At 44.1% G+C, this 27,578-nt stretch overlaps 2 protein-coding genes across 3 annotated transcripts; both read right to left on the reverse strand.

Annotated features, from left to right (window-relative positions):
- Nucleotides 1-11,951, reverse strand: phf19 (PHD finger protein 19). Its single transcript, XM_076729885.1, has 14 exons — nt 11,759-11,951; nt 10,525-10,702; nt 10,347-10,428; nt 9,560-9,673; nt 7,390-7,484; nt 6,786-6,934; nt 6,593-6,688; nt 6,247-6,436; nt 6,035-6,102; nt 5,805-5,951; nt 5,447-5,507; nt 5,260-5,345; nt 5,093-5,182; nt 1-3,589 (listed from the first exon to the last, which is right to left on the reverse strand). Exons 2-14 carry the CDS (start codon nt 10,699-10,701, stop codon nt 3,247-3,249), a joined length of 1,698 nt encoding a protein of 565 aa, XP_076586000.1. The 5' UTR covers nt 10,702; nt 11,759-11,951; the 3' UTR covers nt 1-3,246.
- A 684-nt stretch (nt 11,952-12,635) lies between these two features.
- Nucleotides 12,636-27,279, reverse strand: fibcd1a (fibrinogen C domain containing 1a). 2 transcript variants are annotated; one of them, XM_076731016.1, is made up of 10 exons: nt 27,175-27,279; nt 26,435-26,568; nt 24,709-24,787; nt 20,696-20,811; nt 20,204-20,576; nt 19,800-19,932; nt 19,035-19,171; nt 18,649-18,745; nt 13,350-13,529; nt 12,636-13,266 (listed from the first exon to the last, which is right to left on the reverse strand). In XM_076731016.1, the coding sequence occupies exons 3-10, from the start codon at nt 24,784-24,786 to the stop codon at nt 13,004-13,006; spliced, it is 1,377 nt and encodes a 458-aa protein (XP_076587131.1). In that variant the 5' UTR covers nt 24,787; nt 26,435-26,568; nt 27,175-27,279; the 3' UTR covers nt 12,636-13,003. The 2 variants fall into 2 exon arrangements, with proteins under 2 accessions (XP_076587131.1, XP_076587132.1); XM_076731017.1 differs by having other exon boundaries at nt 26,398-26,568.
- Nucleotides 27,280-27,578: the final 299 nt, after the last annotated feature.

Here is a 27,578-nt window from a genome sequence, read left to right on the forward strand (position 1 = left end):
ACTGGTGGCTGATTGGTCAGCTGAACAGAGAAAAGGCAAATATACAGTCACATGATCAAAACAACAATCCAACAGGCCAATGGGAGGGGAGTGTGGTTACCATGGATGCAAATTTAAAGTGACAGTTTAATGTCTCAGAGACTGTTAGCACTGTTGGCACTCATTCAAAACAATGGACTGTTAGCTTCAAGCTAACCTCTGAAGTCAAAACAAAGCAGAAATGAACAGTCACATGGAACATCTCAATTTGAATAGAAAGGCTCCTCATCACTGATCAATCTCTAATCATCAGTTTGGGAATACTGATCAGGTGATGATTGCATAGATACCGAGTGTGACAATAGTGCAAGACAAGAAACATGGAGCGATCAATACTATGACGGTAAAAAAAGGAAAGACTGAATTCTGGGTATGTGAGCCCGGCGGGATTTGTAGTTTTTGTTTGTGGCTTCTCATCTGCGACCCTGAAGTCGTTGAGTGTGAGGATTCCTTCGTCACGCTGGAATCCACAAAGGACTGAATCCAGTCGTCCTCATGAAGCTTCAGCAGTCCGAGTTACACAAAGCAAAGAGTTCATCTTGGCCCTGACGCTCGTGTGCAGGTTCACGGTCAGAGCTCTGGTTTAAAAACATGCAATGGAGCTCAGATCACAAAATTTCAGGCCAATTGTGACTAAACGAAATATCCTGAAATGTTGTTTTTAGTCAAAGAACGCCCATGACCCTGACGAGGCTTTGAAACAACATTCAGACCAGGATATAAAGTGCCAGAGCAGTTAAATATATCTGTACGCAGAATTTGGTTGGTAGCCAGAACAAATGAAGAGCTGTGTTTGGGGATTTGGACTGACGAGCTCCTGCAGAACGCATCCTTCTGCTGCAGCTCACAGAGACAGAAACCTCCTGAATTTTAAACCAGCTTTGCATCATCACAACGTTAGCTGTATAGCAAAAGACAACATTCCACATTTTTAGATTCCTGCCTCCAAGAACTCACATGGAGTGAGGGGCGGCAGTGCTGATCAAACACGAACACAGATTCTGTCACTCATCGCTTCTGCTTCCAGAAACAGATTTTAATGAAGCTGTAATGAGTTTATGACCAAGCACTGACCAACTCGCAGGACGTCACCCACCAGTGTTGTGGTTTGGTGTGGCGCTGTACATTCTGGCTGCTGCAGGTTTTCTAAAAAGGATTTGTATCTTTGCATCTTAGAGCCCAGTTTTACCACATCTCTGCGGTGGTGAAATATCCCTTTAAACACACTAAATTTGGACTCCTCGATTCTGTCACCAAGACTGTTGAAGACTCACAGTCACTTCAGATAAACTCCAAAAGAGGACCGTAGGAGATGGAGGATGATTTTCATTGTTTGAAGTAGGTTCCAGCTGTCTGCTGTCAGACTAAATGAGTCTGAGAGGTTTGAGATGTAAAATATCTTGAAATCCTGCTGTTAACATTAAAACTGGAAATGTAAAAGGAAACACAGAACAAAAACTCAGACCTCACTGGAGCTTCATCGGTGAACAAGCATGACTCAGATCAGCTGCTGCTCCGAGGTCACCACCAGTGTTTGGGCATCGCCAGCTGGTAGAGCCTCCTCGGAGACGTCGCTGACTGGGAACAAAACCAGCTTGAACCGTTTAACATCGGAGCAACAGTTTTCTGATTGAACATCTCAGTCTGCTTTAAATTAAGTGCTTTCTGTTCAGCTCAAATTTGGAAACGCTCACAGGCACAACAGTGAGAACAGGTAAGGCGGTGTGCTGTTTGACAGCTGGGGGGCACTACAGGAAACAGGAGGAGCCTCTGACTGTTTAACATGTCAGAGGCAGAGAAGAAGAAATGTGACATAAAATCCATCTACTGTCATTCTGATAATATACAGACCAGACGACTAAATACTCATACAACACTATATATGCATGTGTGATGGTGTGTGAACGGTCTTTGGTTGTATTTAAAGGTTTGTTTGTTCTCACTAAATACTGATTTTACAGGCTCATGTTCAGCTTTGATACCTGATTCCTCCGAACTCACCTGCAAACCATCTGACAGACGTCTGTAGAAACACACCTCCAAGAAGTGTTTGTGGGGACAGACATCATACAGAGGTTTGAGGGGACATACTTTCAGAAGTTTGTGGGGACAGACATTTGACAGAGGTTTGTGGAGACAGACATTTGATAGAGGTTTGTGGGGACAGACATTGACAGAGGATTGTGGGGACATACTTTCAGAGGTTTGTGAGGACATACGGTTGACAGAGGTTTGTGGGGACAGACATTTGACAGGGGTTTGTGGGGACAGACGTCTGACAGAGGTTTGTGGGGACATACTTTCAGAGGTTTGTGAGGACAGACGTCTGACAGAGGTTTGTGGGGACATGCTTTAAGAGGTTTGTGGGGACAGACATTGACAGAGGTTTGTGGGGACATACTTTCAGAGGTTTGTGAGGACATACGGTTGACAGAGGTTTGTGGGGACAGACATTTGACAGGGGTTTGTGGGGACATACTTTCAGAAAGTAGTGGGCACAGATGCCTGACAGAGGTTTATGGGGACAGACATTTGACAGGTTTGTGGGGACAGACGTCTGACAGAAGTTTGTGGGGACAGACATTGACAGAGGTTTGTGGGGACATACTTTCAGAGGTTTGTGAGGACATACGGTTGACAGAGGATTGTGGGGACGTACTTTCAGAGGTTTGTGAGGACAGACATCTGACAGAGGTTTGTGGGGACATGCTTTAAGAGGTTTGTGGGGACATACTTTCAGAGGTTTGTGAGGACATACGGTTGACAGAGGTTTGTGGGGACACATGTTTCTGTCAGATCCAGTTCACTGGTTTCTGGATTAGTTCTCATTTTTCTGTTAAGACAAACTGGTCCTAATCCTAAATTGTGAGAATCCTGATGGTAAACAACTGACATTAAACATGAAGACTTGCTTCCTTTGAAAACAGTGTTTTTGGCTTCATGTTTATGACATATAAAATTGAAAAACATCTTTACGAGCAATGACTTTAAGAAAAACATTAAAACTCTCTAACTTGAACACGTGGTCATCAGATGGACTTTTGTCGTGGACACGGTAAATGTGCCACTGTTACTAGGGATGCAGCTGAGCTCTGAGCTGTTTTGACCAATGGGAGCTGACCAGGAAACAAAGTGTCCCCTGTCAGAGCGCAGGAAGAGGAATCAAAGCTTCACACGACATCTAACCCCCGTTACTCTGTTAACGTCCTAATAAGGTGTTGTCCCCTCCCACTCCAACAGGTACTGGACAGTCCCCTGAGGAGTAACACGTCGAGCCAGCACCTGGTACCTCTCCCCATTGGTCAGTCTGCCTGCCACTCCAAAATACGAGGAGATGGAAGAGTGGAGGTGGGAGGAGTCAGAGGGAATCTGGGAAGGATCTGAAAGGAAATGGGAGGAGTCTGATGTCAGGTGAGGGTGGTTTGTGGCGTCTTGGTCCTCCAGCATCACAGAAGGCTCCTCTCCTCCAAGCTCCTCCCCTGCCTCACTGCGACTGGCCCACTGGCTGTAGCTGTTGCTAGGCAACTTCCTCTTCCTGCTGCCCACCCTCCTTATGAAGACACAGAGGTCAAAGGTCAGAGAGAATGAGAGTGGACAGAGACAAGTTGGTGCTGCCGTAGCCACGTTTTTCATATTGTTTTGCACGCTGGCAGCTTTGGCCCAGTGAGGTGAAGCATGTTAGGATTAGAGACCGTTGGTGATGGTGTAATTAATATGTTGTTATAGATTAGTATCGCTTCCCCTCAGAGTAATGATATCTTGTCAACACATAAATTACTAATAAACCAAAATCACAAATGGCAGTACATCCCATCCCCATACAACATACAAAACACAACATGAACAGACTGCCTCCGGAGTCCTTCATATCAGCATTATCCGGGTCTCTCATAAACCGGTGATACTAGCTCACCTAATCCAAACATAACTAGCAGGAGAGCATCCAACCTCTCAACAATCTTAACTGCTAGCAAACACTGGTGAAGAAGAAAACAACAACAAAAAGCAGGTTGACATGTCAAATCAAACGTAACCTCATCAGTCAGCTGCAAGCATGAAGGTCAGAACATAGTCGGCCAGCGTGAAACTATCCACCACTCCAGTCAGCCAGCGACTTAAACCTGGTAGGTTATCAAACATAACAGGTGCACAGATGACTCCTCCTTTTACCTCCTTTATTGAACTGCTGATCACTGTGTTGAGAGGGAGAATATCCGGAATTGAAGTCCACTCCTAGGCAGTGTAGTCCACTTAAGTTTAAAGGTTAGCCAGTAAACTTTCAGACCCTCCGGTCCATAGAAAGATGCTAGACAGCGGTAGGCAGCCCCTTGTGGCTCACGAGCATCATCCAGAGCCCTGACTCGCTGGTTGCAGAAACTGATGGGAGCGTACCACAAAGGTTTGAGCTTTTCAAACATCTGAGTCTGACCCATGCTGTGCTCTCTCTCCTGGCAGGAGGGTCATCAAACATGTCTTTCTCGTAATCTGATTGGCCCAGTGTGAACGGTTCTCTAGGTTCCCAATAAGATCCAGAGGGTCCACATTTTGCATTTGCAGCGACTTAATGGTAGTTTCTGCGGCAAATATTTTGTCAAAATCTGCCCTAGCTAGGGTTTCTGTCACAATGCTTTGAAAACTATCCAGTCTCTTGCATGGCTGATTCTTTGAGGGTGGACATGCCCTCTCTCAGACTGGCATGCTGTTTGTTCAGGTTCTCAGTGAGTTCATATTAATAGATGTGCCCTCACCTGGAGTCGGAGAGGCCATTGTTGTTAGCTATCGTAGATTTGGATATGAGCTTACCCCATTTGAGTGTCCATCGAAATAAAAGGCTTACACTCGATATTTCTTAATAGTCCGAGTTGTTAAAGATAATTATAAAGTAAGGCATAAACAAGCTACGTCAGAGCTCTCCTCTACACGCAGCTGAGCTTGAAAATTCACATGACTCATATCTGATGATTTTCACTGAATACATTAACTGACAGTGATCCACAGCTGGAGCTGAGCAGGACGATAAAGACGGAGGACAGGTCTGTAAACTGCTTGTTACCTGAAGTGATAAGAGGCACTGGTTGTAGCAGATCCTGAAGTGGAGGCATCAGTAGAGTCCTGGTCAATACTGACTGTCCTACTGGAACCACTGAGAAGGAAAATCACATGGTGGTAATACGATGATACTTTAAAAACTGATGATTGGTGAAGTGATTTCTGTCTCACCTCTTGAGGCTCTGCAGTTCATCTAGGGTGAAATCAAAGATGTTGGCCATGTGATGGTTGGACGTCCAACTGCAGGACAGCTCATTCTGCAGACACAGTCACAGTAATGACACATTAGACCTTTAGCCTGGGACACAGGAGACTGTTTAGGAAACAGAATGCACAGAAAAGAGCAGAACAGTCTCACATTAGGAATGGCATCTTCTAACAGCCACTTGGACTTCCTCCTCTTCCTCTCAGCTGAAGCACTGCGTAAACAAACACACACACACACACACAAAGTGGTGTTCAGTTTCTATTACAGAGCAGATATGTTGCTATTAGAATCACTCAGTTGTCAGCAACACATACTTGAATGCTTCAAGTCTATTTATTTTAAATTACAAAGAGTGACGTGACTCAAGCTGCAGTTTTCAGCCAGTACCAGTACCTTCTGGTGTTAGAAACCACAAACCAGACTCTTTGGACTACAAACTGGAGTAGCTCCTGGTTAAAGGACTAAAGACGGACCCGATGAACACCGTCACCGGGAAAATAAGAAATACCTGTTCCTGACAATGCCTTTCTTACGGCCCCGTCCTCCATCATTCTGAGCGCGCTCAGGAAAGAGCTTGGAGGGGGGGTTGGGAGGGACTCTAGTCCTCAGACGAAAGATGCATTTCCTCTTCTTTATCTCCTTGCCACACAGAAACCTAAATGCAATCACACATATTGTCATTAGTATGTACAAATACACTGATGAGTATACAGTTTAAACAGCGTGGGTGTTTCTTACTTGCTCTTGTATTTATTCAGAGCGTCCAGCAGGTGTTGCCCTCTCTCTAACGAAGGAGTGTTAGACAGCTAAACAACAAACAAACAAGCAGGTTAAAATCCTGACCAGGGTCCATCCAGCTGAAGTTACTGGGTGGGTTAGTTCAGCACAGTCTCAGATGTGGTGTGTGGTCTGGCAGTTTGGCCCAGGCTTAGTTAAGCATAGTCCAGTACCTTCCCAAGCTGTAAATGTTCCCAGTTTGCAGAGACGAAGGTGAGGATCTCGTCCAGCTCAAAGTATTTCTTCTTGCTGCTGACTGACAGGTTGTAGAGAACCAGGTGAACAACATCGACCCACCTCAGAGAGAGACGGCGGACGTACTCTGATCCTTTATTACACGCCGCACACAGGAAGAGGTAAAACCTGAGGTGGAGCAGGAAGTAAGGAAATCACAAAAAAATTGCACAGAGGAAAAGAAAGAGGAGCACAGAGGAGAAATGAGGAGCAGATCATAAGAAAGATGTAAAGAAGAGTGCAGGAGAAGCAGAGGAGCATGAGAGGAGAGGAGATCTGCATCACCTGTCTCCAAACATCATGGACTCCTGCAGACACTGAGTGCAGGCTTCATGGAACCACTGCTGACATCGAAAGCACTGCAGCATCTTTAGGTACCACCTACACACAACACATGCCAACGGTTTGAGAGGGATCATCATTAGTGTGACACTGTCAAAGTGTGTGTGTGCCTGCGTCTCTCATTGGTCGGCCTTACTCTCCAGGGCCTCCACAGTAGCAGTAACACTGCTGCTGATTGGTGCGATGTTGGGAGTCCCAGTCCAGAGAGTCCAGCTCGTAAGGTAACACCTGTTTCATGGCTGACAGCGCTTTAGCTATAGGACCTTTCTTTAGAGCGCCCCCTTTCTGTGGGGAGGAGCAGCAAACAGACAGGAAGTGAGTTGGACTGTTTTCCTTATTGAATTAGTCATTACTGATGCTGATCATCTCTGTCTGTCACTTTTCATCTGAACAGCTGGTGTCAAAACTACGGACTGTTCTTAAAACCATAGTTATAAAGGCCAAATATTTTAAACGTGGAAACATGTATTTGTAGTAGTGGGAGTTAAAGACTGTGTCCAGTGACTAACACAACGTGGCATTAATGTTTAGACCAGAGTTACAAGTGGCACAAAAAAAGACAAGGAAGTAAGCTTGAGAGAAGGTCTGGATGTAAACGTCATGCTGTGTCAGTGTTATAATCTGCAGCAGAAACATGATGTTCAGCCATTTTTGTGGAGGTCCCCTCTGATTGGTCTGTGAAAGTGTCTCAATGTGGAGCAGCAGCAGCAGGAAACAAGTGTTACTGCATGTGTTTATACCCTGACAGCCAGAGCGAAGACACATCGTCTGCAGAACCAGGGACTGAGACTGATGCTGCCCTCTACTGATGGAACATGACACTGCTGGTGGAAACCTGGCACAGAGACAGGGAGAGACAGACAGGAAGGGAGAAAAAGACAGACCATATTATTATTCAGTCAAACACCTGGATGAACCTAAAGGCTGGGCCAGGATTTACACCAGGACCAAAGTCCCCTCGACCACACAGCCAGTTTTCAACTGTCCTTTACAGAAAGTTACAGATTTTCTCATTTAAAACCACAAACACAGCAAATGTTTGTCTCCTACTTCAAGAGTGCAGGTAACCACCAGTTGAGCCAACAAAATCCCAAATCTGTGAAGTAAGAAACAAAGTTGCTCTTTATGGATTATACTGACACCGTTTGTAGACTAAAGCGTTTCTGCGAAGGGAATCCTTAATCTGTCCTTTTTCTTTGCTCTGACATTTTCCCTGCAGAGTGCCGACAGCTTACGTTTAATTCAAACACTGGACGTACATTACTCATTTATTTTGCTGTTCAGTTAGATATTGGTTTGATTCATTGTTTACAGTCTAATAATGTGTGTTTGTATTAATTATATTCAAACACACATTACAATATACAAACACACATACAATACAATATACAAACTCCAAAAAAGAGCAATAAAAATTGTAAATAAAAGCACCTACAGAGAACCATCAAACCCACTCTTCATCAAACTGAAGGCACTGAAATTCAAGGATTTGGTCGACCTCAAAACAACTGAGATCATGTACAAAGCAAATCAGAATCAGTTACCACAGGGCATCCAAAAGTTGTTTCAAATAAGAGAAAACAAACATAATCTCAAGGGAATATGCATTTTTAAAAAACAACCTGTACGTACCAACACAGAAATGCACTGTATATCAGTCAAAGGAGTTAATCTGTGGAACAGCTGCAGCGAAGAAACAAAAACCTGCAGATCACTAGATAAGTTCAAAGAAATTTTTAGAAACCACATTCTGAAAGGATACAGGAGAGAAACGGAAACATGAATTTATAACAATGGGCAATGTGCCTTTCTGTCTGATACATGTTCTTTTCTTCTGTGCTGTTCTCCTTCACATGCTCTGACTGATTAAATTATATTAACACAACAATAAAGGGGTTGGACTAGATAAGATTTATTAACTTCATCCTACACCCTTTCGAACAAGGTTTGATTATCTATGTTGCTACAGAGCTGTCTCTTTAATTGTTTTGTTTTTTGGGGTGTTTTTTTTGCCAAAGCACATTGTATATTTTATTTATTTTGTTTTTCTTTTAACCTGTTCAAATAAACAAATCTATGTCTATATTACTGACGGTTGCTGATCCGGCTAATTATCTTCTATTTCTGATGGCAGCATGCAGTGAACGAATGCACTTCCTTTGCCGATTCTCAAACTACTTTTCTAAACATGATTATTAGTGCCACTGAGGACTCAGCGTTGTCCTTTCACAACATTTACATTCATGAAATCACAAAAAGCAAATATTTCTCTCTGTTTTCAGCCTTGCTGCTCTACACTTTGGCTGTGATGCCCCTCAAAATTTGTATTTATCAAAGGCCAAAATGGTGTGGCACCCTGTGACCCCCAGGGTGGCCTTCTTGCCTCACAGCAAGAAGGTCCCGGGTTCGATTCTCGCTGCGGGCACCGGGGGTGTGTCCTCCACCATGCCTTCGGTGCCTGCTGCTTGAGGAAAAAGGCCTTTCTGTGTGGAGTTTGCATGTTCTCCCCGTGTTCACCTGGGGTATCCTCCATAAAATATACCCCCACTAAAAACATGCAAGAAGATCACCACCTGACCAATGGTGACAAAAAAGGAACTGGGTCCCCGGGCACCGGTTGGATGGCAGCCCACCGCTCCTGGTCTGCCGCGGAGGAAGGACGATGGGTTAAAGGCGGAAGTCAAATTTCACCAGTGCATGGCGTGTGTGGGCATGATATGGGCATGTATCTGTGTGACAAATAAAGGGGATTGTCCCTCTGATTCTCTCTTCTCTTCTCTCAAAAAAGGACCTCCAGGCCTGGTGTGAAACCTGATCCAACATGATGTCACACAAAACCTGTTGGGTTCCGCGCTCTCCAGATGCGACACGTCGAGTCACTTTAGCTAACCGGCTGCCTGTCTCACTCACCAATGCCGCACTTCCCACAGATGAGGATCTGGTTGTTTTGGTTTAATTGGCTGTCTGATTTTGACTCCGCCTCCCGACACACTGAGCAGCGAGGCTCCTCCCCTGGCACTCCAGCTGCAAAGTGATTGGACAAAAGATTGTGACTGACAGCAAGAGTGAAGGCAGACGTCAGACAGAAACATTTTTAGGTCTTTATCTGTCTCCCTCTCAAGGTCTACCTGTCTCTCCAAGTGTCTTTATCAGTCTGTCTGTCTCTCTCTGACTCTCACCGTTTTGGATGTCTACCACTACCACCTGTCTCTCTCTATACCTGTCTCTCACTCTCTCTCTACCTGTCTGTTTGTCTGTCTCTCTCAACCTGTTACCGTCACTACCTGTCTGTTTCTCTACATCTTTCTCTTTCTTACAATGGTGGATGTCTTTCTCTCCAACTGCTTTTTGCCATATTGTCTGTCTGTCTGACTCCACCTGTGTATCTCTTTCCACCTGTCTGTCTCTCACCTTATTGAATTTTTCTCTCTTTGTCTCTACCTGTCTGTCTCTCTCCACCTTTCTTTTTTATTGCACTGGATTTCTGTCTCTCTCTCTCCATCTGTCTGCCTCTTGCTCTCCTTCTCTCTACCTGTCTGAGTCTCACCGTTGCACATGTCTGTCTTCACCTGTCTTGCTCTCTTTGTCTGTTTCTAACAGTGTAGGATGTCTCTATCTCTACCGTGTGCGTGCGTGTGTGTGTGTGTGTGCGCCTCTCTCTCTCTGTCTCCCTCTCTACCTGTCCTCCGTCTCTCACCGTGTTGGATGTCCTTCCAGAGGACCCAGAACTTGGAGTTGTCCTCAAATGTGACGAAGCAGCTCTGCCTAGGGGGGCTCACCTGTCCAACCATCACAACAAACAGAGTTACACCAACCAATCGGTGGAGACCGTATTTGATTTTGTGTGTGTGTGTGTGTGTGTGAGAGAGAGTTACCCGCTGTATCTTGCCCAGGTAGTAGAGTCCATCTGACCAGTGACAGAGGACAAACTGTCCAACACTCAGACTGTACTCCTCCCCCTCCCCCAGATCCCGTACACCCCGACATGCCCCGCCCCCTGTAGACACCTGGGGCTCCAGACCACAGAAGGCTTCGATCAGGTGCTCAAACATCCTGCGGAGAGACAGACAGGTATTTTTTCCTCCACTGTCGACATTCGTGAAGTTAAACACGGCTTCATTTATTGGCTCTCAGTGACCTCTGACCTCATGGTATGATCCAATCAGCTAACAGTATTTCGTATAAACACTATTCTTGGATGGTGTTCAGAGGGGAGTTGATTAGTTAATCTAAATGTTGTTAGCAGCAGCTCAATTATGACTCATTCATTATGATTCATAATTGAGCCATTCATAATTATTTAAAATTCATTCCAATGAATAAAACTACAGTCGGACGACGCTGTGACAATTCTGAGCCATTTCACTCTTTATACTGCCTGCCTGCCTGCGTCTGTCTCACTGTCTGTCTGTTCATCTGTCTCTCAGCCTGTTCATCTGTCGGTCTCTGCCTGAAATCAGTTCATACAACCAGAAATCTGTGCAGACAGACAGATGGACAGACAGGCAGGCAGTGAGGCAGACAGGCTGTGGCTGTGATTCATTCCTGAACTGTCAGGGGGATTTTGACATGGGGGAGCATGCGCAGTTCGTGACCCCACAGAACCGAGACCCACATGCCGTTTAACTGACGAACCGACTAACCACAAACTAACCACCGTTAACGACCCACCACACGGTAACTCGCCGTGTCACCGCGAGAAACTAACGGACCAGCTGAGGGGAAAAGCAGTTAACTGAGCGCTTTACCTCCCGTTAACTGGTTTAACTGGTTCATCCACAGCACTATCTCTCTCTCTCTCTCACACACACACACACACACACACCCACACGCGCGCACACACACACACACACACACACACACACACACACACACACACACACACACACAGTTACCTGCGGCGTAACGGCTCAAATTACTGTGCTGTAATAACTGTATTTAACGGTACTTCAGTCTGTCGTTACCAGCGCTTTACCGGACACTAAAACGGGTCTACAAACCGTTTTCATACCGACATTGCTGAATACACTGCCGGGACAAGCCCGGGATAAAACAGCGGCTTGAACCGAGCAAAGGCGGGCTAAAATACAGAAAGCAGAGCTGTCTTACCTTCTCTAGCCGGTCTGTCTCCACCAGTCCTCCTCCAAACAACAGACACACAGTACACAGACAGACAGCCAGGACGGACTCGATCGCGACAGACCGTCTGTGTCTTCGTGTCTTCAGTTTCTGTCTCTGTCTCGTCTCGCTGTCCTGTCTCTCTGTCTCTGTCCCGTTTCCCTGTTCTGTCTCTCTCTCTCTCTCTCTTTCCCGTCTCTCTGTCTTGTCTCTCTGCGTTTCGTGGCGCTAAACTTCAAACTTCAGCCGTCGCCATTTTTTCAGTTTTCCCGCGAATCAATGGAGGAGGTTTTACGTCACTTACGTAAGCTTCATCGTCCCCGCCGTCGTAATCGTCGTCATGACGTCACCACCAGGAAGTCCTACGCTGCTTCGAGTCATCGCTCCTTGTAAACGTCCGTTCACTTTTTCACAGATTTTACACCCTTCTTTTACGAGGGTCTAACTACGGAATCTTCTACGGAGAAAAATAAATGGCATTGTAATCAAAGTACAATGTTCTCTTCAATTATATTTGTCAAATATTATCACATGTAGAATTTCTATGATGTTTAATAGTATATTTCATCACTTGAGTTCCTGTAGTATTGGGACAGTGTTGTGTTCGTAAAACTAAATGATCAGCAACCACAGTTTGGTGTGAATGTGAATGTGAAGTGTAAAAATGATCAGAAGCTCCACCGGCTACTAAATAGACTTGTGTTGAGTTTTTTCAGCTACCTAAGCATGAAGGCCAGTGTTAGCTGGTTCAAGAATGATCTAAAATAGAATTTACGACTGACTTCATCCGAACTCTGATCTGATGTTTTCAACAACAGAGGATGAACAGATGGAAGCATAGCTTAAGCTTAGTCAGTAACTTTTTAATCAACCATCAGCTCTACATTCACATCAACTGACATCATTATAATATGAAAAGTTATTGATCAGAACACACAATGACCAGGGAAACAGAGAGAAGTGAAACAACTTGGTTATTTAAGAACCATTTTATACAGTAAAACACAACAGACATCTCTTTTTTTGGAGCTGCTTTAGAAAATTGGTCAGGGGTCGCTCGAGGTCTGTGTCTGTGCTGGAGGTCAAGGTTTAATGTCAGAGATAAGATTAAAGTCAAAGCTCAACTTTAGGGGTTAGAGAGTCAGGAGTTAGGTTTTGGTCAGAGTTCAGGGGTCAGGTTTAGGTCTGATGTCAGGGTTATGGTCAGGGATAGTAGTCAGGTTAAGTGTCAGGCGATCAGGAGTCCGGTTTAGCATTAGGTCGTATCTTCATCTCAGTGAACCTGAGTGAGTACTGCCAACCCGTCCAGCTGGACCACTCCACTCCATCTGCATATGAGGCGTGGCCCCCACTCAGGTACTGCCCGTTCAGGTTGGATGTGTGGCAGTTACGGTACCACCACGCCCCCTGATAGTAGGCTGCACAGTTATTCTCTGACTGGTCCTGGTCCCGGTCTTTGGTGGTGAACTGCATCCCAGAATGTTTCAGGAGGGAGTCACCTGGAGGACAAACAAACACCTGTTAGTACTATATAGTGCTGTGTAGTAATACAGTAGTACGGCAGTAGTGCTAGTATATGTACCTGCGGTCCCAGTATACTGGTCCACGGTCAGCGGGTATCCATCCTCCTCTGGGTTCACTGAGTCTCGACCGACAGAGAAATCACCATAGCGAGCGAATGCTGTGGCGTTATCAAAGTCAGCCATGTCGATACGTAACTCATGACCACCTGACCTGGTGAGAGAGTAGATCCTCTGGAGACCTGAGAGACAAGCAGAGAGAGAGACAGATAGACAGGGAGATAGACTGACAGGAAGACAGAACGGTGGTTTGACAGGACTGATTTGACTGTGCTTCACCAGCCTTTGATCTGATAGAAGGCGCTTTCACTGAAGCCTTTTACATGACTGAAGATTAAGACTGCTTTGCAAAAATAAAAGCTTTTGGCTTAAGTAGGAAATTTACGTGATAGCTTTTAGAAGGTAGGCCTGGCTACCTTTTTGAGTTTGATAGTATTTAATGCATGAAGAATATCAGGGACTTGGAGGTCTCCTAAATGAAATGAAAGAGCAGAAGATGAAGACGTATTTGCTGGTATAAAGCCCTCTGATGAATCGGCTAGCACTGAGGGAAAATGCTGATCAAAAGTAAGATCCACCCTCTCAAAGTTGAAGGCATTGAATATGTCAACATTTGTCTATGATGGAAACATTTCCAGTTCCTCAGTTCCTGAGGTGAATCAGATACCTTTTTGTTCTGTAATACTGTGATGGGATTCCAGAATTTAGAGCAATTAACAAAACAGTCCTTTGTGAAAGTAGGGTAGTAATTTGATTTAGATTTGCAAATGGATGAAGCGTACCGATCTCTCAAAGATCTGAAGCACAGCTAACCTCAGAAATTCCCTCAGTGTGGGATCAATAAAGTTAATCTTATCTACTACTAGTAAAACTACTACTACTACTACTACTACGACGACTACGACTACTACTAATAATAATAATGACAACAAAAATAATAATAATAAATAAATGGCGATTTCCTCTGCATCTTCCTTTAGAACATTGCTAAAAAATATGGGTTTTAAATCAGCTGGGCACATTTAAAGCCCATAAATGCTTGTAAAGTGTTTTGTGATGCTGTTCAAAGTAAAAGACAACAAGCAACACATGGACACATCACATCATCACACCATTATCACCATCATCACCATAGTCACCATTGTCAATATCGTCACCATTGTCACCATCATCACCATCGTCACCATCGTCACCATCACATCACCATTGTCACCATCACATCACCATCATCACCATCACGTCACCATCATCACCATCATCACCATCCCATCACCAGAACAAGCTTGGCTGTGGAATATAGGTTTCATTTCATAGTTTTCATTCTTTATTTCTGGCTTAAATTTGGATCTAGGCTATTAGCAGGCTTTTGTTGCCACTGAGCACTTCTCATTCTCACTCTCTGAGTTTCGATAGGAGGGTCAGCTGACGTGGGTCATGCCCTCGATCTGTTGCTTTGTTGTGGAAATCCGAAAGGGGCGGGTTCAGCCCTGGTAACGAGCTAAGATGGGTCACAGTGGTGGCATTTCCTGTATTTAACACACAGCTTGTGCTGAAGCGTCAGCCCTTGTAAGTCAGCCCCTCTTATGTGAAGACCCTTTTGGGGAAAGACCTTCGAGTCAACTTGTGCGAGTCCACTGAGCAAGGACACAGATAACCACCACTCCTCTTACACTACTCCCATTGCCCTCCTGTCCACACACCATGTGCTACCAATATGTCCTGGTCATCCAGGGCATGCGAAAAAAAATGCATTGAGTATAAAAGGCAACGCAATCCTGAGAACCACTACTCACTCAGAAAAGCCTCAACTACTCCCTCTGCTTTTTCCTTTGGCCTATAGTATTGCCAGTCTGCAGTAAACAAAACAGAATTTATCCAAGCACTTGCAAATCTACATCAAATTCAGATACTAACCCTAACCGAAACTTGGATCCATCCAGAAAACACAGCCATGTAGCAGAACTGGTCTGTAATTGATCCTCTTCTCCCCTCTGTGCATTCCTCAGGAGAAGTGTAGTGATAAAACAATCAGACTTTTAAGAGTTATTGACCATCTGGAAGGTTCACAGGAAGGTGTGAACTTAGGCAGAGACAAGATGTCTGGTTGTAGAACAACTTTTCACATTCTTTCAGGGCAACAAGAGTCACTGATAACACTTTCACCTCTAATTTACATTTGGTCATAACGTTCTCATGGAGGTGCTAACTCTTTCTTGATAGCCCATGGGAGGTAAGGACAATAAAACTGCCTGGATGGACGAATGCCATGTCTCAAAGGAATCTTCAAACCAGATAATGCTGATGGGTTGTAAATTGAACATTCCTGAAGCAAACTGTTCTGTATGTCTGTGTGCCTTTTTGCTTAACCTACCAAATTAACCAAATCTCAATGTTTGATTTAACCGTAGATGTTATTACATTGCTAAGCTCGTGATCTATACAATAACAATGCTTTCCTGGTGTTTCTAACTTACAGGATGACGAAACTGTGAATTTAACTATTTCAAAGGTTTTCTCTGAGTTTCCACCATGGAACCATACTGCCAGTTAGTAGTAGTTAGTAGTAGTACAGTTAGTAGCGCGCAGCGGACTTCAGTCTAGTTCTGTCTTAGTTTTAGTTAAGTTTCTTCTGTTATGTGTCAGTTCTTCTTGAGTTTTCCCTAATTTCTGAATAATTTTTAAGATATTTTCGACCGGCCATCGAAGAGTTTCTCAATCTTATTATTAGTAATCAAAAGCCTTGCCAAACGGCTGACAACTAACTGACTGCACCGAAGACCTGTAGCCTGCTGCTGACCCGCTGGTCCGGTGGCACGGTGGCAACACTGTCGCCTCACAGCAAGAAGGTCCCGGGTTCGAATCTCGCTCCGGGTGTGTCCTCCACCATGCTTCGGTGCCTGCTGCTCGAGGAGGGCCTTTCTGTGTGGAGTTTGCATGTTCTCCCCGTGTTCACCTGGGGTATCCTCCGTAAAAATATACCCCAACTAAAAACATGCAGGAAGATCACCACCTGACCAATGGTGACACAGAAGAATGGGTCCCCGGGCGCCGGTCTGGCTGCCCACCGCTCCTGGTCTGCCGCAGAGGAGGGACGACCAGGATGGGTCAAAGGCGGAAGTCGAATTTCACCTCCGTGTGCCGTGCTGCGTGTGTGTGACAATAAAGGGGAATGTCTCCCCCCGATTCTTCTTCTTCTTCTTCTTCTTCTTCTAAATAACCATTAGAAGCCGTTCCTCGTCTGTAACCGACACCAAAGACCCTCAGCTCCCGAGACATCCCTGTCCAACACCGGCTCTCAACCGGTTCGTCTGGCAGACCGCTGTGCAGATCAGAGTGACGGACGACGACGCGGAGCCTCTTCGTGTCAGTTCGGGGCAGACATCTAGGAACGTCGCTGACAAAGTAGGCATGCTTAAGCGGTTTTGAATAAGAGTTGGTCCATGAGGTTGAGATTTGTTTAAATTCTCTAAATCGTTCATTCAACAAATTAACTTCATATTCGCGTCCCCATTGTCCCCTTAAAAACCTACTTCTCACTATCGCCAAACTCATTTTACCATTCTCTTGCCATAAGTTCCTCTGTGCAGTGTTTGTGTTAATCTACCTCATCCATATAAGCTATCGCATTATCCATGATTCATATTCATTTATTATTGTGTTTAATAAATAATCTTTTACATACAAGTCGTTGTCAGACGGTGTCCTTTTGAGCTGGATATAAGCAATCCCTGTACTGAGAGTTCACGCCTTAGATTATCAGACTGATCTACTGTTGGTTCATTCGTTCACTACATCAGCCTTACAAGACATGATATACAAAATCCTTCTTAGCTGAAGAAGGTTGGTGCCCCTACTCTTATTAACGAACATTAATTTAGAGGTAATAATTAATTCCCCTACAGCCACACCACCACCACTCCGCTTTCCCCCACACACCTCATCCTGTTGGACATAGAGGTGGCCCAAGTTTACTCCTCTAAGCAATAACTCATCCTTTGAATATCACAATTTTATAGCTGAACTGGACATGCTACTCTCAGCCATTCCTGAAGATGGCACCCCACTGACTGTCACAGGTGACATGAATATCCATCTTAACAAACCCCATGCGGTCAACTTTCACTTTTGTCCTCATTCAACCTCAAACAGGTCTCCACCGCTCCAACACACAAAGAGGGCAATACTCTCGACTTAATTGTGATTCAAAACTGCAGCATGGCTAAGCTAACTTTCACCCCCTTACATGTATTAGACCACTTCTTTAATCAATTCTCTGTACCCTTACCAGAGCATCCTCACGTTCCACCACAAAGGGTCTCCTTCAGACGAAATCCCCGGTCCCTTACACCGGCTCAGCTCTCCAATGAGGTCTCGGCAACCATGCCTCCTCACAAAATTTTCTCCTCACTCCCTGTGAATTACAGGCCAGTTTCACTCCTTACTTTCCTTTCCAAAACTCTTGAGCGCATGGTCTTAAATCAAGTCTGAATTCCTTTCTGAGAACAACCTGCATGATCCTAGCCAATCCAGTTTCAAAAACTGACACTCTACGTAGACTGCACTCTTATCTGTTATGGAAACACTACGATCAGCTAGAGCTACTGGTCAGTCCTCTGTTCTACTACTGCCCGACCTACCACCTGCCGTTGACACGGTTAACCACCAAATCCAAAACCCTTGCAGAGGATCAAAAATGCGGCGGCGCATCTGGTCTTCAACCAGCCCAAAAGAGCATATGTCACTCCACTGCTCACTACAATTACAGTTACAATTAGTCATTTGGCAGAGGCTTTTATCCTAAGCAACGTACACATGAATTCACACACCGATGGTGCAGCATCGGGAGCAGTTTTGGAATTCAGTATCTTGCCCAAGGATACTCCAGTATGTGGACTGTCGAGGCCAGGGATCGAACCATCAACTCTACTGCTCTACCTCCTGACCCACAGCCGCTGCTGTTCATCTTCTTTACGCATTACCTTGTAGTACCTTTGTCCAATTGGACCAGGAATTAGCGTTAGGGGACTGACTTTTGTTGTTCTTTCCTGTACAGAATCTTGTGATGTATGAATTTCATATGTACATCGCTTTGGATAAAAGCGTCTGCCAAATGACTGATTGTAATTGTAATCTCAATCACAGCACCATCGTCACCATCATCACCATCCTGGTGTTCCTGAAGTCTAGCACTTTCAGAATTCGCTGTGATGAACTCTGCAGCATAGAGGCTGTCGGAACTTTACACTGTGTGTGTGTGTGTGTGTGTGTGTGTGTGTGTGTGTGTGTGTGTGTGAGACAGACCTAGCCAGTGTTCCCCTGTAGTTTTTCCGAAACCATCTCTGTATGCATTCCACCCTCGGAAAAAATTTACAGAGCCGTCCTCCCTCCTCTGGATCACCTGTGCGTGCGCGCGCACACACACACACACACACACACACACACACACACACACACACACACACATGATGTCGACTGACCTGTCAGCCAGCTTTGTGTTTGAGTGCAAACGTAATACAACTGTTAAATAAACATATTAAAACAGTCAAATAAAAGGTACAATGAAAAGAATCGTCTGTCAGTGGACGGATCAGCTGACAGCCTGACAGCTATCTGTTTCTGATGTCTCGCTAAACTAATTGCATTTACTGTTGGCATAACCATGGAAATAGAGACAGCTCAGCTCATACCGTCCAGCCTCCTCCATCAGTGGTCATGTCACAGTAAACCATGAAGCCAACAGGGTCATGAGCCGGAAACACAGAATAAACTCCATCCTGAGAACGACCAGACGCCAAGACATCACTGCAGTCTCTGGGTTTGACAGCTGAGACAGACAGACAGACAGACAGACAGACAGACAGACAGACAGACAAAGAGAGAGGGAGAGAGAGAGAGAGAGAGAGAGAGACAGACAGACAGAGGGACAGACAGACAGACAGACAGACAGAGAGAGAGACAGAGAGAGACAGACAGAGACAGAGACAGACAGACAGACAGACAAAGAGAGGGAGAGAGAGAGAGAGACAGACAGACAGACAGACAAAGAGAGAGAGAGAGAGAGAGAGAGAGAGAGAGAGACAGAGAGACAGACAGACAGACAGAGGGACAGACAGACAGACAGACAGACAGAGAGAGAGACAGAGAGAGACAGACAGAGACAGAGACAGACAGACAGACAGACAGACAGAGAGAGACAGACAGACAGACAGACAGACAGGCCGACAGACAGACATAAATAAAAAGGTTTACTCGAGTTGAACACAGACACATGTTCCTGCTGTAGATGTTTCAGCTGGAGCTCATTGAACTCCTTTATATCCTGTTGGTGCTTTAATCTTCATCAATGCATCAGATTCTACAAGATCGTCACATGTTTGCAGTGTGGCCGTCCTGTGAGAACCACGTGTGTGTGCGCGCGTGTGCGCATGCATGTCTCTGTGTGTGCATGTTACCTCTGTCCTTGCTGTCTCTCTGCATGTCACTGTTGAGCCGCCTCAGACTCTCTGTCTCCCTCTGCAGGCTGAGCAGAGAATCACTGAAACCTGCCGCCAACTTCAACACACCTGAGTGACTGTCAGACAACACCTGTCCAGGTAAGAGAGACAGACAGGAAGGAAGAAAATCATATGATTTCATTTCACATCGTTTGATCTTAGATTTTACGCAATTAATTAGATTTATTGTACTTTTATTTCAATTTATCGTACAATTATTTACTTTTGCTGTATTTCATTGTCATATCAACTTGATTACATTAATTTTCATTTTATATTGACCTGTAGGATGCAGCTGTGCTGGTATATTTTATAGAATTTTATTGTATTTCACATGTTGCTTAATAATGAATCTGTCTCACCTGTATGATACGGCTCTGCTCACTCTGCAGTCCATCCATTCTTTGGTTCAGAACACCTTGACCTCTTTTCAGCGAATCAGCTTCCAGCCTCAGGTTGTGGGTGTGGCCTGATAACACCTTCAGCTCTTCTGCCAGCTTTTGGATCAATCCTGTCTCTTGCCAGTTGTCTGCATTGTGATTGGACAGCACTCGTAGCAGAGAGCTCTGCAGCGCCTCCCACCGCAGGAAGTTTTCGCCGTAGTCTGGACAGTTTGGGTCCAGAAAGATGCTGATTGGCTCTCCGTCTCCGACACGAGAGACTGACACCAGGGCGCCAGACTCTTTGGTATTGGTCGAGATCACAGGTGAGGAAGAGGAGAGTCTGTCCCTGTTGCTATGACAAAAGTGACAGTCAGACAGGTAGGTCAAAGAGACAGAGACAGACAGTCAGACAGGTGGGTCAAAGAGACAGAGACAGACAGTCAGACAGGTAGGTCAGAGAAGTGTGTTTACCTGTTGATGAAGGGAAGAGGATACTGGTTTAGATACAGGATGGTGACTGTTGCTGTGACAACGGCTGCTGTGACAACCAACACAATGACAGACCATAACAGCAGGCTGCAGCATCTCTGAACACACACACACACACACACACACACACACACACACACACACACACACACACCAGACAGGAAAACAGTGAGATGATCTCGGGCTGATCGTCCACATGAGTCCTTGAACTCACCACCACCACCTTCACTGTGTTTCAGCTGATTTATCCCTGCCGGTGTAACTTCATGTGATTTGGTGGGAAGCGTCGACTAACTTACAGTACAGTACTTATATAGTATTGCAGTACTACATAAATATTGCATACATATTTGTGCGTATGCTGTGAGTCTAGAGGAACGTGATTGGCTACACTGGAAATGTCGGTGAAGTATCTAAATATCTAAATATGATCAGCCAGATTTACGAAAAGCATCACAACTCTCATTAAACTTGTGAACCGTCCCAAGCTCACTGCTCACTGCAGAATGGAGTCTACAGGCTGCAGGACCTTCTGTCCTCCTCGTCCTCATGTCTCCATGCTAACTTTGACTCAGCACTCATCCTCTGACTCCTCAGGCCTCGCCCCTGTTACCATGGTGAGTCGCTCTCAGTGAATCTATTAAGATTAGTACTGATAGTCCATGTCTGTCCTCTCATCTGTCCTCTGATAATCCTGTAGGACAAGTTGTGCAAGAAAATGAAGGTGGTGGACAGACAGAAGGAGGTGTGATCGACACTCAGACAGGTGGTACAAGTGAGATTCAAAGTGAGGCAGCAGACGTGTCGAACACTGTGAATGATGAAGACAAGGACATTTGGAAGATGACTCTGAGTCACTCTTTTCTGATGATCAGCAGTTAGATTCATTACAGGAATCAATCGTTTCCAGATTTTTTTATTTGTATTTTTTTTAGGACAGAGAACAGATTCATGACCTCTGTCCTAAAGATAACATTGGATGTTTGCAGAATAAGACGCGTAGTATAACTTCAAAGCTGGTTTACTGACCCATCACATGCAGAAGTAATCCTGCACATGCAGGACTCAAATTCTCCTTAGTTCATGGCTGCAATAGGTCAACATAAACCAATGTGAACACAGAGACTAGTACAAAGACAAGAAGACTGGTCAGTTAACAGCTGAGTGAACAGAAGAGGTTTCATCTAAAGAAGATACTGACTAAAGACATTGACTTCCCCTAAAGTGAAGAGAGTCCCTGTAAATGTCTGAAAGACTACTAATGAAAAAGGGTGAAGCACTGAGGCTGGTCTTCTTTTCTTGGACTGGTCTCACTGTCCTCTCCTTCTTTACTTTAAACTGGTACTAACCTCAGTGCAGGTGTAGTGCTGTTTCCACAGCACTTAACAAACGTTGTGGCAGGTGAAGTAGAGCAGGGCGGGGTTCAAGTGGCAAAAGCAACAATCAAAGACAAACCTTTTGTGTCTATAAATGTATATGCTCCCAACTCTGGTGCTGATCGTTTAGACCTGTGTCCTAAACTGAATGACAAACTGAAACAGTTCCACAGTAGCTCAGTAGATGTGGTGGGAGGAGACTGGGATAGTACTACACATCCGTCAGGAAGGGTGGTCTTCCTGGTATTTTTAGGACTGCGCTCAGGACAGGTCATGTGGTCTAAGTTTCCATCACTGTCCATCTATGCTGCAGTGGAGGAACAGGAGGAAGCAAACAGGGCTCTGCTGAACTGCCGGATGACTCCAGACTGTCAAAGAAGAGCCCGTATGCTTTAACTGCTCTTAACATCTTTAGCCCGTGTCCAGGAGTCGAGGTGGATTGGTGTGTCGGCGTCCTACAGGTCCTTGCACAATCTTCCCATAGAGAAACTCAGTGTCTTGACCATTGAACAGGTCCCACGGTGGACAGGAGGTTGCGTGACTCAGGTCCTACCTATCTAGTGACACATGAAGCTGCTAAATGTCTTCCTGAATCCAAACTCTTCCCTTATGTTTTACAGTCTACATATATCTGCATTTTTGCCATCAAAATTTGAACTAATTGTAATTATTAGCCAGTCTATTGTGTACATGTGATGTCTATGTCCTATCTGTCTGTCCTGGACAGGGATCACTCCTCTGCTGCTCGTCCTGAGGTTTCTTTTTTTCATGTGAAAAGTTTTTTTTGCCTGAGGTGTTTTTCCTTATCGGAATCGAAGGTCTGTTAACAGGGAGCGTTCCATGCTGTATAGACTGTAAAGCCCCTTGAAGCAAATTGTGATTTGTGATTCTGGTCTATATAAATAAAACTGACGAAAAAGTACTCATAAGGCATGAAAATGTCCCCAGTGAGTGATTTAAATCAGCCAACTGCTCACTCATGGGTCTCTGTACATGGAAGAGTATGGTCCTGACCTGCTTTATATCCTCCTGACTACCAGTAGTTCAAATTTGTCCTCTGTGGAGGACATTTGTAAACCTGAATATCTCCCACCCACTGAATACTACAGAATTATCTCCTTTTGCTATCTACAGATGACATTTAGGGCTTTTCAATGATACCAAATGTGAAGGGGTGGGGCTTTGGTACCTTTCTCTTTCTCATTAAGGAAAATGGCGTCCATCAGTGGAAGCGCATTTTATGGGAGGAGGAAAAGTAAGAGCAGAATACTTTTTACTGAGCAAATTTTGGCTTGAAATGTTCTTGGCACATTTTAGATAAGTCTCTTTACAACACATTACAACGTTGTCCGAATTATTTTAACTGTATGTTAGCATAGTATTTAAGTGTTTAAAAAGTGTCCTAAAAAAAATTCCCTTTTTTTTCAGATCCTCAGGCGATGTTTTTTTCCAAAAAAAAAAAAAAAAAAAAAAAAAAGTTTTCAGTATTCTAATTATATGGAGTCCCTAAAGGGACATGAAGAAGAAGAAAAAGAAAGAAGAAGAAATGGAAAACAAGCACAAAAAAAAGTTTCTGGTCACCATGACGACAGATCACGTGCACTCCAGAAACTTATCATATTATCACATAACTCATGTGCTCGAGATATGTATCACTATGTACCTTACAAAGATTGGGGAATTTAAACAAAATTGCAATGGGACAATATTTTTCTTCTGGTAGTCAGGAGGATATGAGTGTTACACTTTGGTATAAATAAAACAGAAATGCATTGAAATGAATGAATGACTTTGCATCAGCGTGTAAGCAGCATCATATGTTTTCTGCAAATGTGAATTTGCACAGTAATCAGTAACTGCAGCTGTCAGATAAATGTTGTGCAGTGAAGTCACAGTTCTTTCTACCTTTGCTCAGCAAAAATAAAGTATGGAAGTACAGGAAAACAGTTTCAACACTTTACATAACAGACTGTGATAGAGGTGACTGTCCATAATGATAGTAATCTGACACAAAACCACCAATACTGCAAATGACTGTATTATTGATGAACTACTGAACATCATCTTTCAATGATAGACTTTGCTCTTTCTGAGAAGTTCAGGTTTGTCTGCAGGTCAGGACAACCCTAACATCCACCACCAAGAGGGTTACAGCTGCATGGAGTTGGGTGTGGGGGGTCATGGGTGGAGGTTATTGGGGGAACTTATCCCCTGCAGTATAAACCCTCGCTCTGTGTTTTCCTGTAGTGTTTAATCTGCAGATCCTCAGGCGACGTCAGTGAAGGCGACAGCTGCTCCAGATTAGAGACACTTTGATCTGACAGTTTAACTCCAGATTAACACGAATTAACTCTCTGTAGGTCTGTCACTGTCTGTCTGTTACTGTCTGCCTGCCTGTTACTGTCTGTCTGCATCATGTTCTTCTTCTCATTATGTTCTCTCTCTGTTTTCACTGTTTACACTTTGTTCAAATGATGGAAGACTAAGGCAGGGATGGCGGTGGGACGGTGTTTGGACAGTGGTGGGATAGTGGTTGGACGGCGGTGGGACATTGGTGGGGGCTGATAGGGGACTGGTGTGGTAACAAGCTAACATGCCTGCAGCTAATTCAGCACGTACCTTATGTTTGTTTGGTTGTTTGCTGTCGAGCTCTGAGCTGCTGTTGTTCATGATGGTCCACCTGTCGTTCAGCATCATACTGAAAATACAAACACATCTTCACCACGTGAGTCCACCTCCAGGAGTTTGAGGACACTGCTTGAGACTTGAGCCCCAGTTGTTAATATCCCATTATTACTTCTGTTGTTTCATTCATTTATACAGTGTGAATATTTACCCATAATCCTTTATGCCTATCAGTCATCTGCATCTGATCATTGAATCACTGAATTACATGGAACCTACTTAAGAACTAGGTCTCAAGGATCATCAAATATTCTCAAAAATCTCTAAAGCCTTCTTAAGGACCTCTAAACTGTTCTCAAAGATCTCTGAAGCTTAATCAAGCACCTTTACAACCTTCAGCAAAGACACCTTAGGTAACTCTAAAACAATAGTCCCATAGAACCTCCTCTGTGATCCAATGAACCCCCTAAATTACCTCTAGAACAGCCCAATAGAGCTCAAGAACTTCTTCAATGACTTCCAGAATGTTTTATAGATCAGAACCCTCTTATACACCTCTATGACCATCTAAATAGTCTCTAGAACTTTGTATGTGACCTTTGGAACAGTCCTGTAGACCTGTAGAACCTCATTTGTAACTTGTAAAAGAGTCCAATCAACCTACAGAACCTGTAAAACTTTCTTGTAAAAGGTATAATTCCTTCAATGGCCTGTAGAACTATTATGTACATCTCTAGAACTATCTTATAGACATCTAGAACCTTGTTGAGGACATGTAGAATCTCCCCAGTGATCTCAAATCTGCTTATATATCTTTAGAATCTTCTTGTAGACCCTTAGAACCTCCTAAAAGACTTAGGAGCATGACATAATCATGCCTATAATCTCAACAATGATGTCCAGAAACTCCTTAGGGACCTTTAAAACCAAGTGCTTTTGAACCGTGAGAGTCCTTGAGCCTTTCAAATGACCTCTAGAACCATCTGAGGGATGTCTAGCACCTTCCTAATGACCTCTTGAACCTTCTCTGTGGCCTCTAGAACCTTCTTCAAAACCTCTCAGAAACCACTGAACAAACCCACTCAATTATGTGGGACTTGTAATACCTCCTCTGGGACCTTGAAACCAGACCTTAAGACCCACAGTACCATCTCAAACACCCCCAGGGCTTTGTAAAGCACTCCTAGTACCTACTCAAAGACCAAGATGCTTCCATAACCCTCTGGAGTGCCTTGAACCCTTTTCAATGATCCCTTGAATCTCACCACGGTCCTCTAGAACCTCCCTAGGGACCTTATGGAGGTCTTCTACTGCTCACCAGTGGGTGCTTGAACATTCTAAATTACCTCTAGACCCTCCCTGTAGACCCTGCGGCCTCTTAATTGATGGAGACAATGAGCAATAACAATGACAACAACAACGACAACAACAATGATAATAACAATAATAGACTTAATTTCCATAGCACCTTTCATTCAGGAATCACATTCACCAAGTGAGTTCTTCACATAGAAAAGATAGAATGGACATAAAAACAGGGATAAATAATTAATGTGAAATAAGATGGAGAATAAACACCACCTGATAATGACAGTAAAAGTAAGCTGGGACAATATATGGCAGATAGAGATACAGAGAGATGAATAACCTCAGAGCTGCAGGAGACCGATGTGGAACCTGTACCTGTGAGACCTTTGGCCGAAGACGTGTTGGTACACACCTGTTGGCGAAGTCAGGACTAAAGCCCAGCAGCTGGTTGGCAGGTGCTCAGGGTCTGTTTCTGTCACATTCACTTAAGTCTGACTTCTGACACAGTGTCCCAGGAAATCCTCACAAAGTGTTCACAGAAACTGCCTGAAAATCTGAGCAGTAATTTCTTTATCTCACTGTGGAAGTAAGTGTGAAATTTAAGTAGTCTTTGTGTTTTGTTTCTGACCCTTAAAGCTGATAATGTATGAGCTCACGGACAGTTTGAGGGTTCAAACACAGAACAATCACAGATCTGAGATCAGCGGGAGCATCAGGCCAACAGGATGAATTTTTCAGTATCTTTGTCTTTGCAGCTCCAGTAGAATCACATCAACTGTTGTTATGTTAGAAAAATAGATTCTTACATATTTTACCTTCAACGATTATTTATTCAAAAAACCACATTTCACCAGTTTACTGCAGAAAACTGCAGTAAAAATCTGACGCTGATGTTTGATTAATTTAAAGATTTTAAGATGAAGAGAATCAAATCCCAAATGAAATCAATATGGAGGAAGAGATCAAACCATTCCTCTTATTTAAAAACTTCACGATGTGTCATTACTCGACAGTGTGTTTATTACTGCACATGTATTACATATAACACTGTGTATTTAACACAGACATACATATAGAAATCTGATCTGACAAAAACAGTCACTAACTAGTGGCTGATAATTATTCATTGATATTAATAATCAATAAAGATACCTTTCTGTCTTCAGGCTCCAGATGACGATAAAAACAACTCCAAATCCAACTTTATTTTTTCTGCTTAAAGACACGGCGAGTGTTCAAATCGTCGTGGAAACAGAGACAAATCCACAGAGAGAGAGAGAGAGAGAGAGAGAGAGAGAGAGAGAGAGACCATCTGCTGTGCAGTGGGGCGAGAGATACCGACTTACACTGACAGAGAGAGAGAGAGAGACCTTAGAGTCTTTAGTGGTCCAACTTCTCATCCACAATACAAAACAATCCAAGCAGGTTAAGTTAAAACACACCACACCTTCAGACCTTCAAATTCAGTTTCACTGGTTGAATCTGAAAGACTGATAGTTTGAAAGAGGAGTGAAAGAAGCCATCTCCATCAAACTGGACCCACCATCACTGACCAG

This window comes from Chaetodon auriga, chromosome 5 (assembly GCF_051107435.1).
Source record: "Chaetodon auriga isolate fChaAug3 chromosome 5, fChaAug3.hap1, whole genome shotgun sequence".
Taxonomy (NCBI): domain Eukaryota; kingdom Metazoa; phylum Chordata; class Actinopteri; order Chaetodontiformes; family Chaetodontidae; genus Chaetodon; species Chaetodon auriga.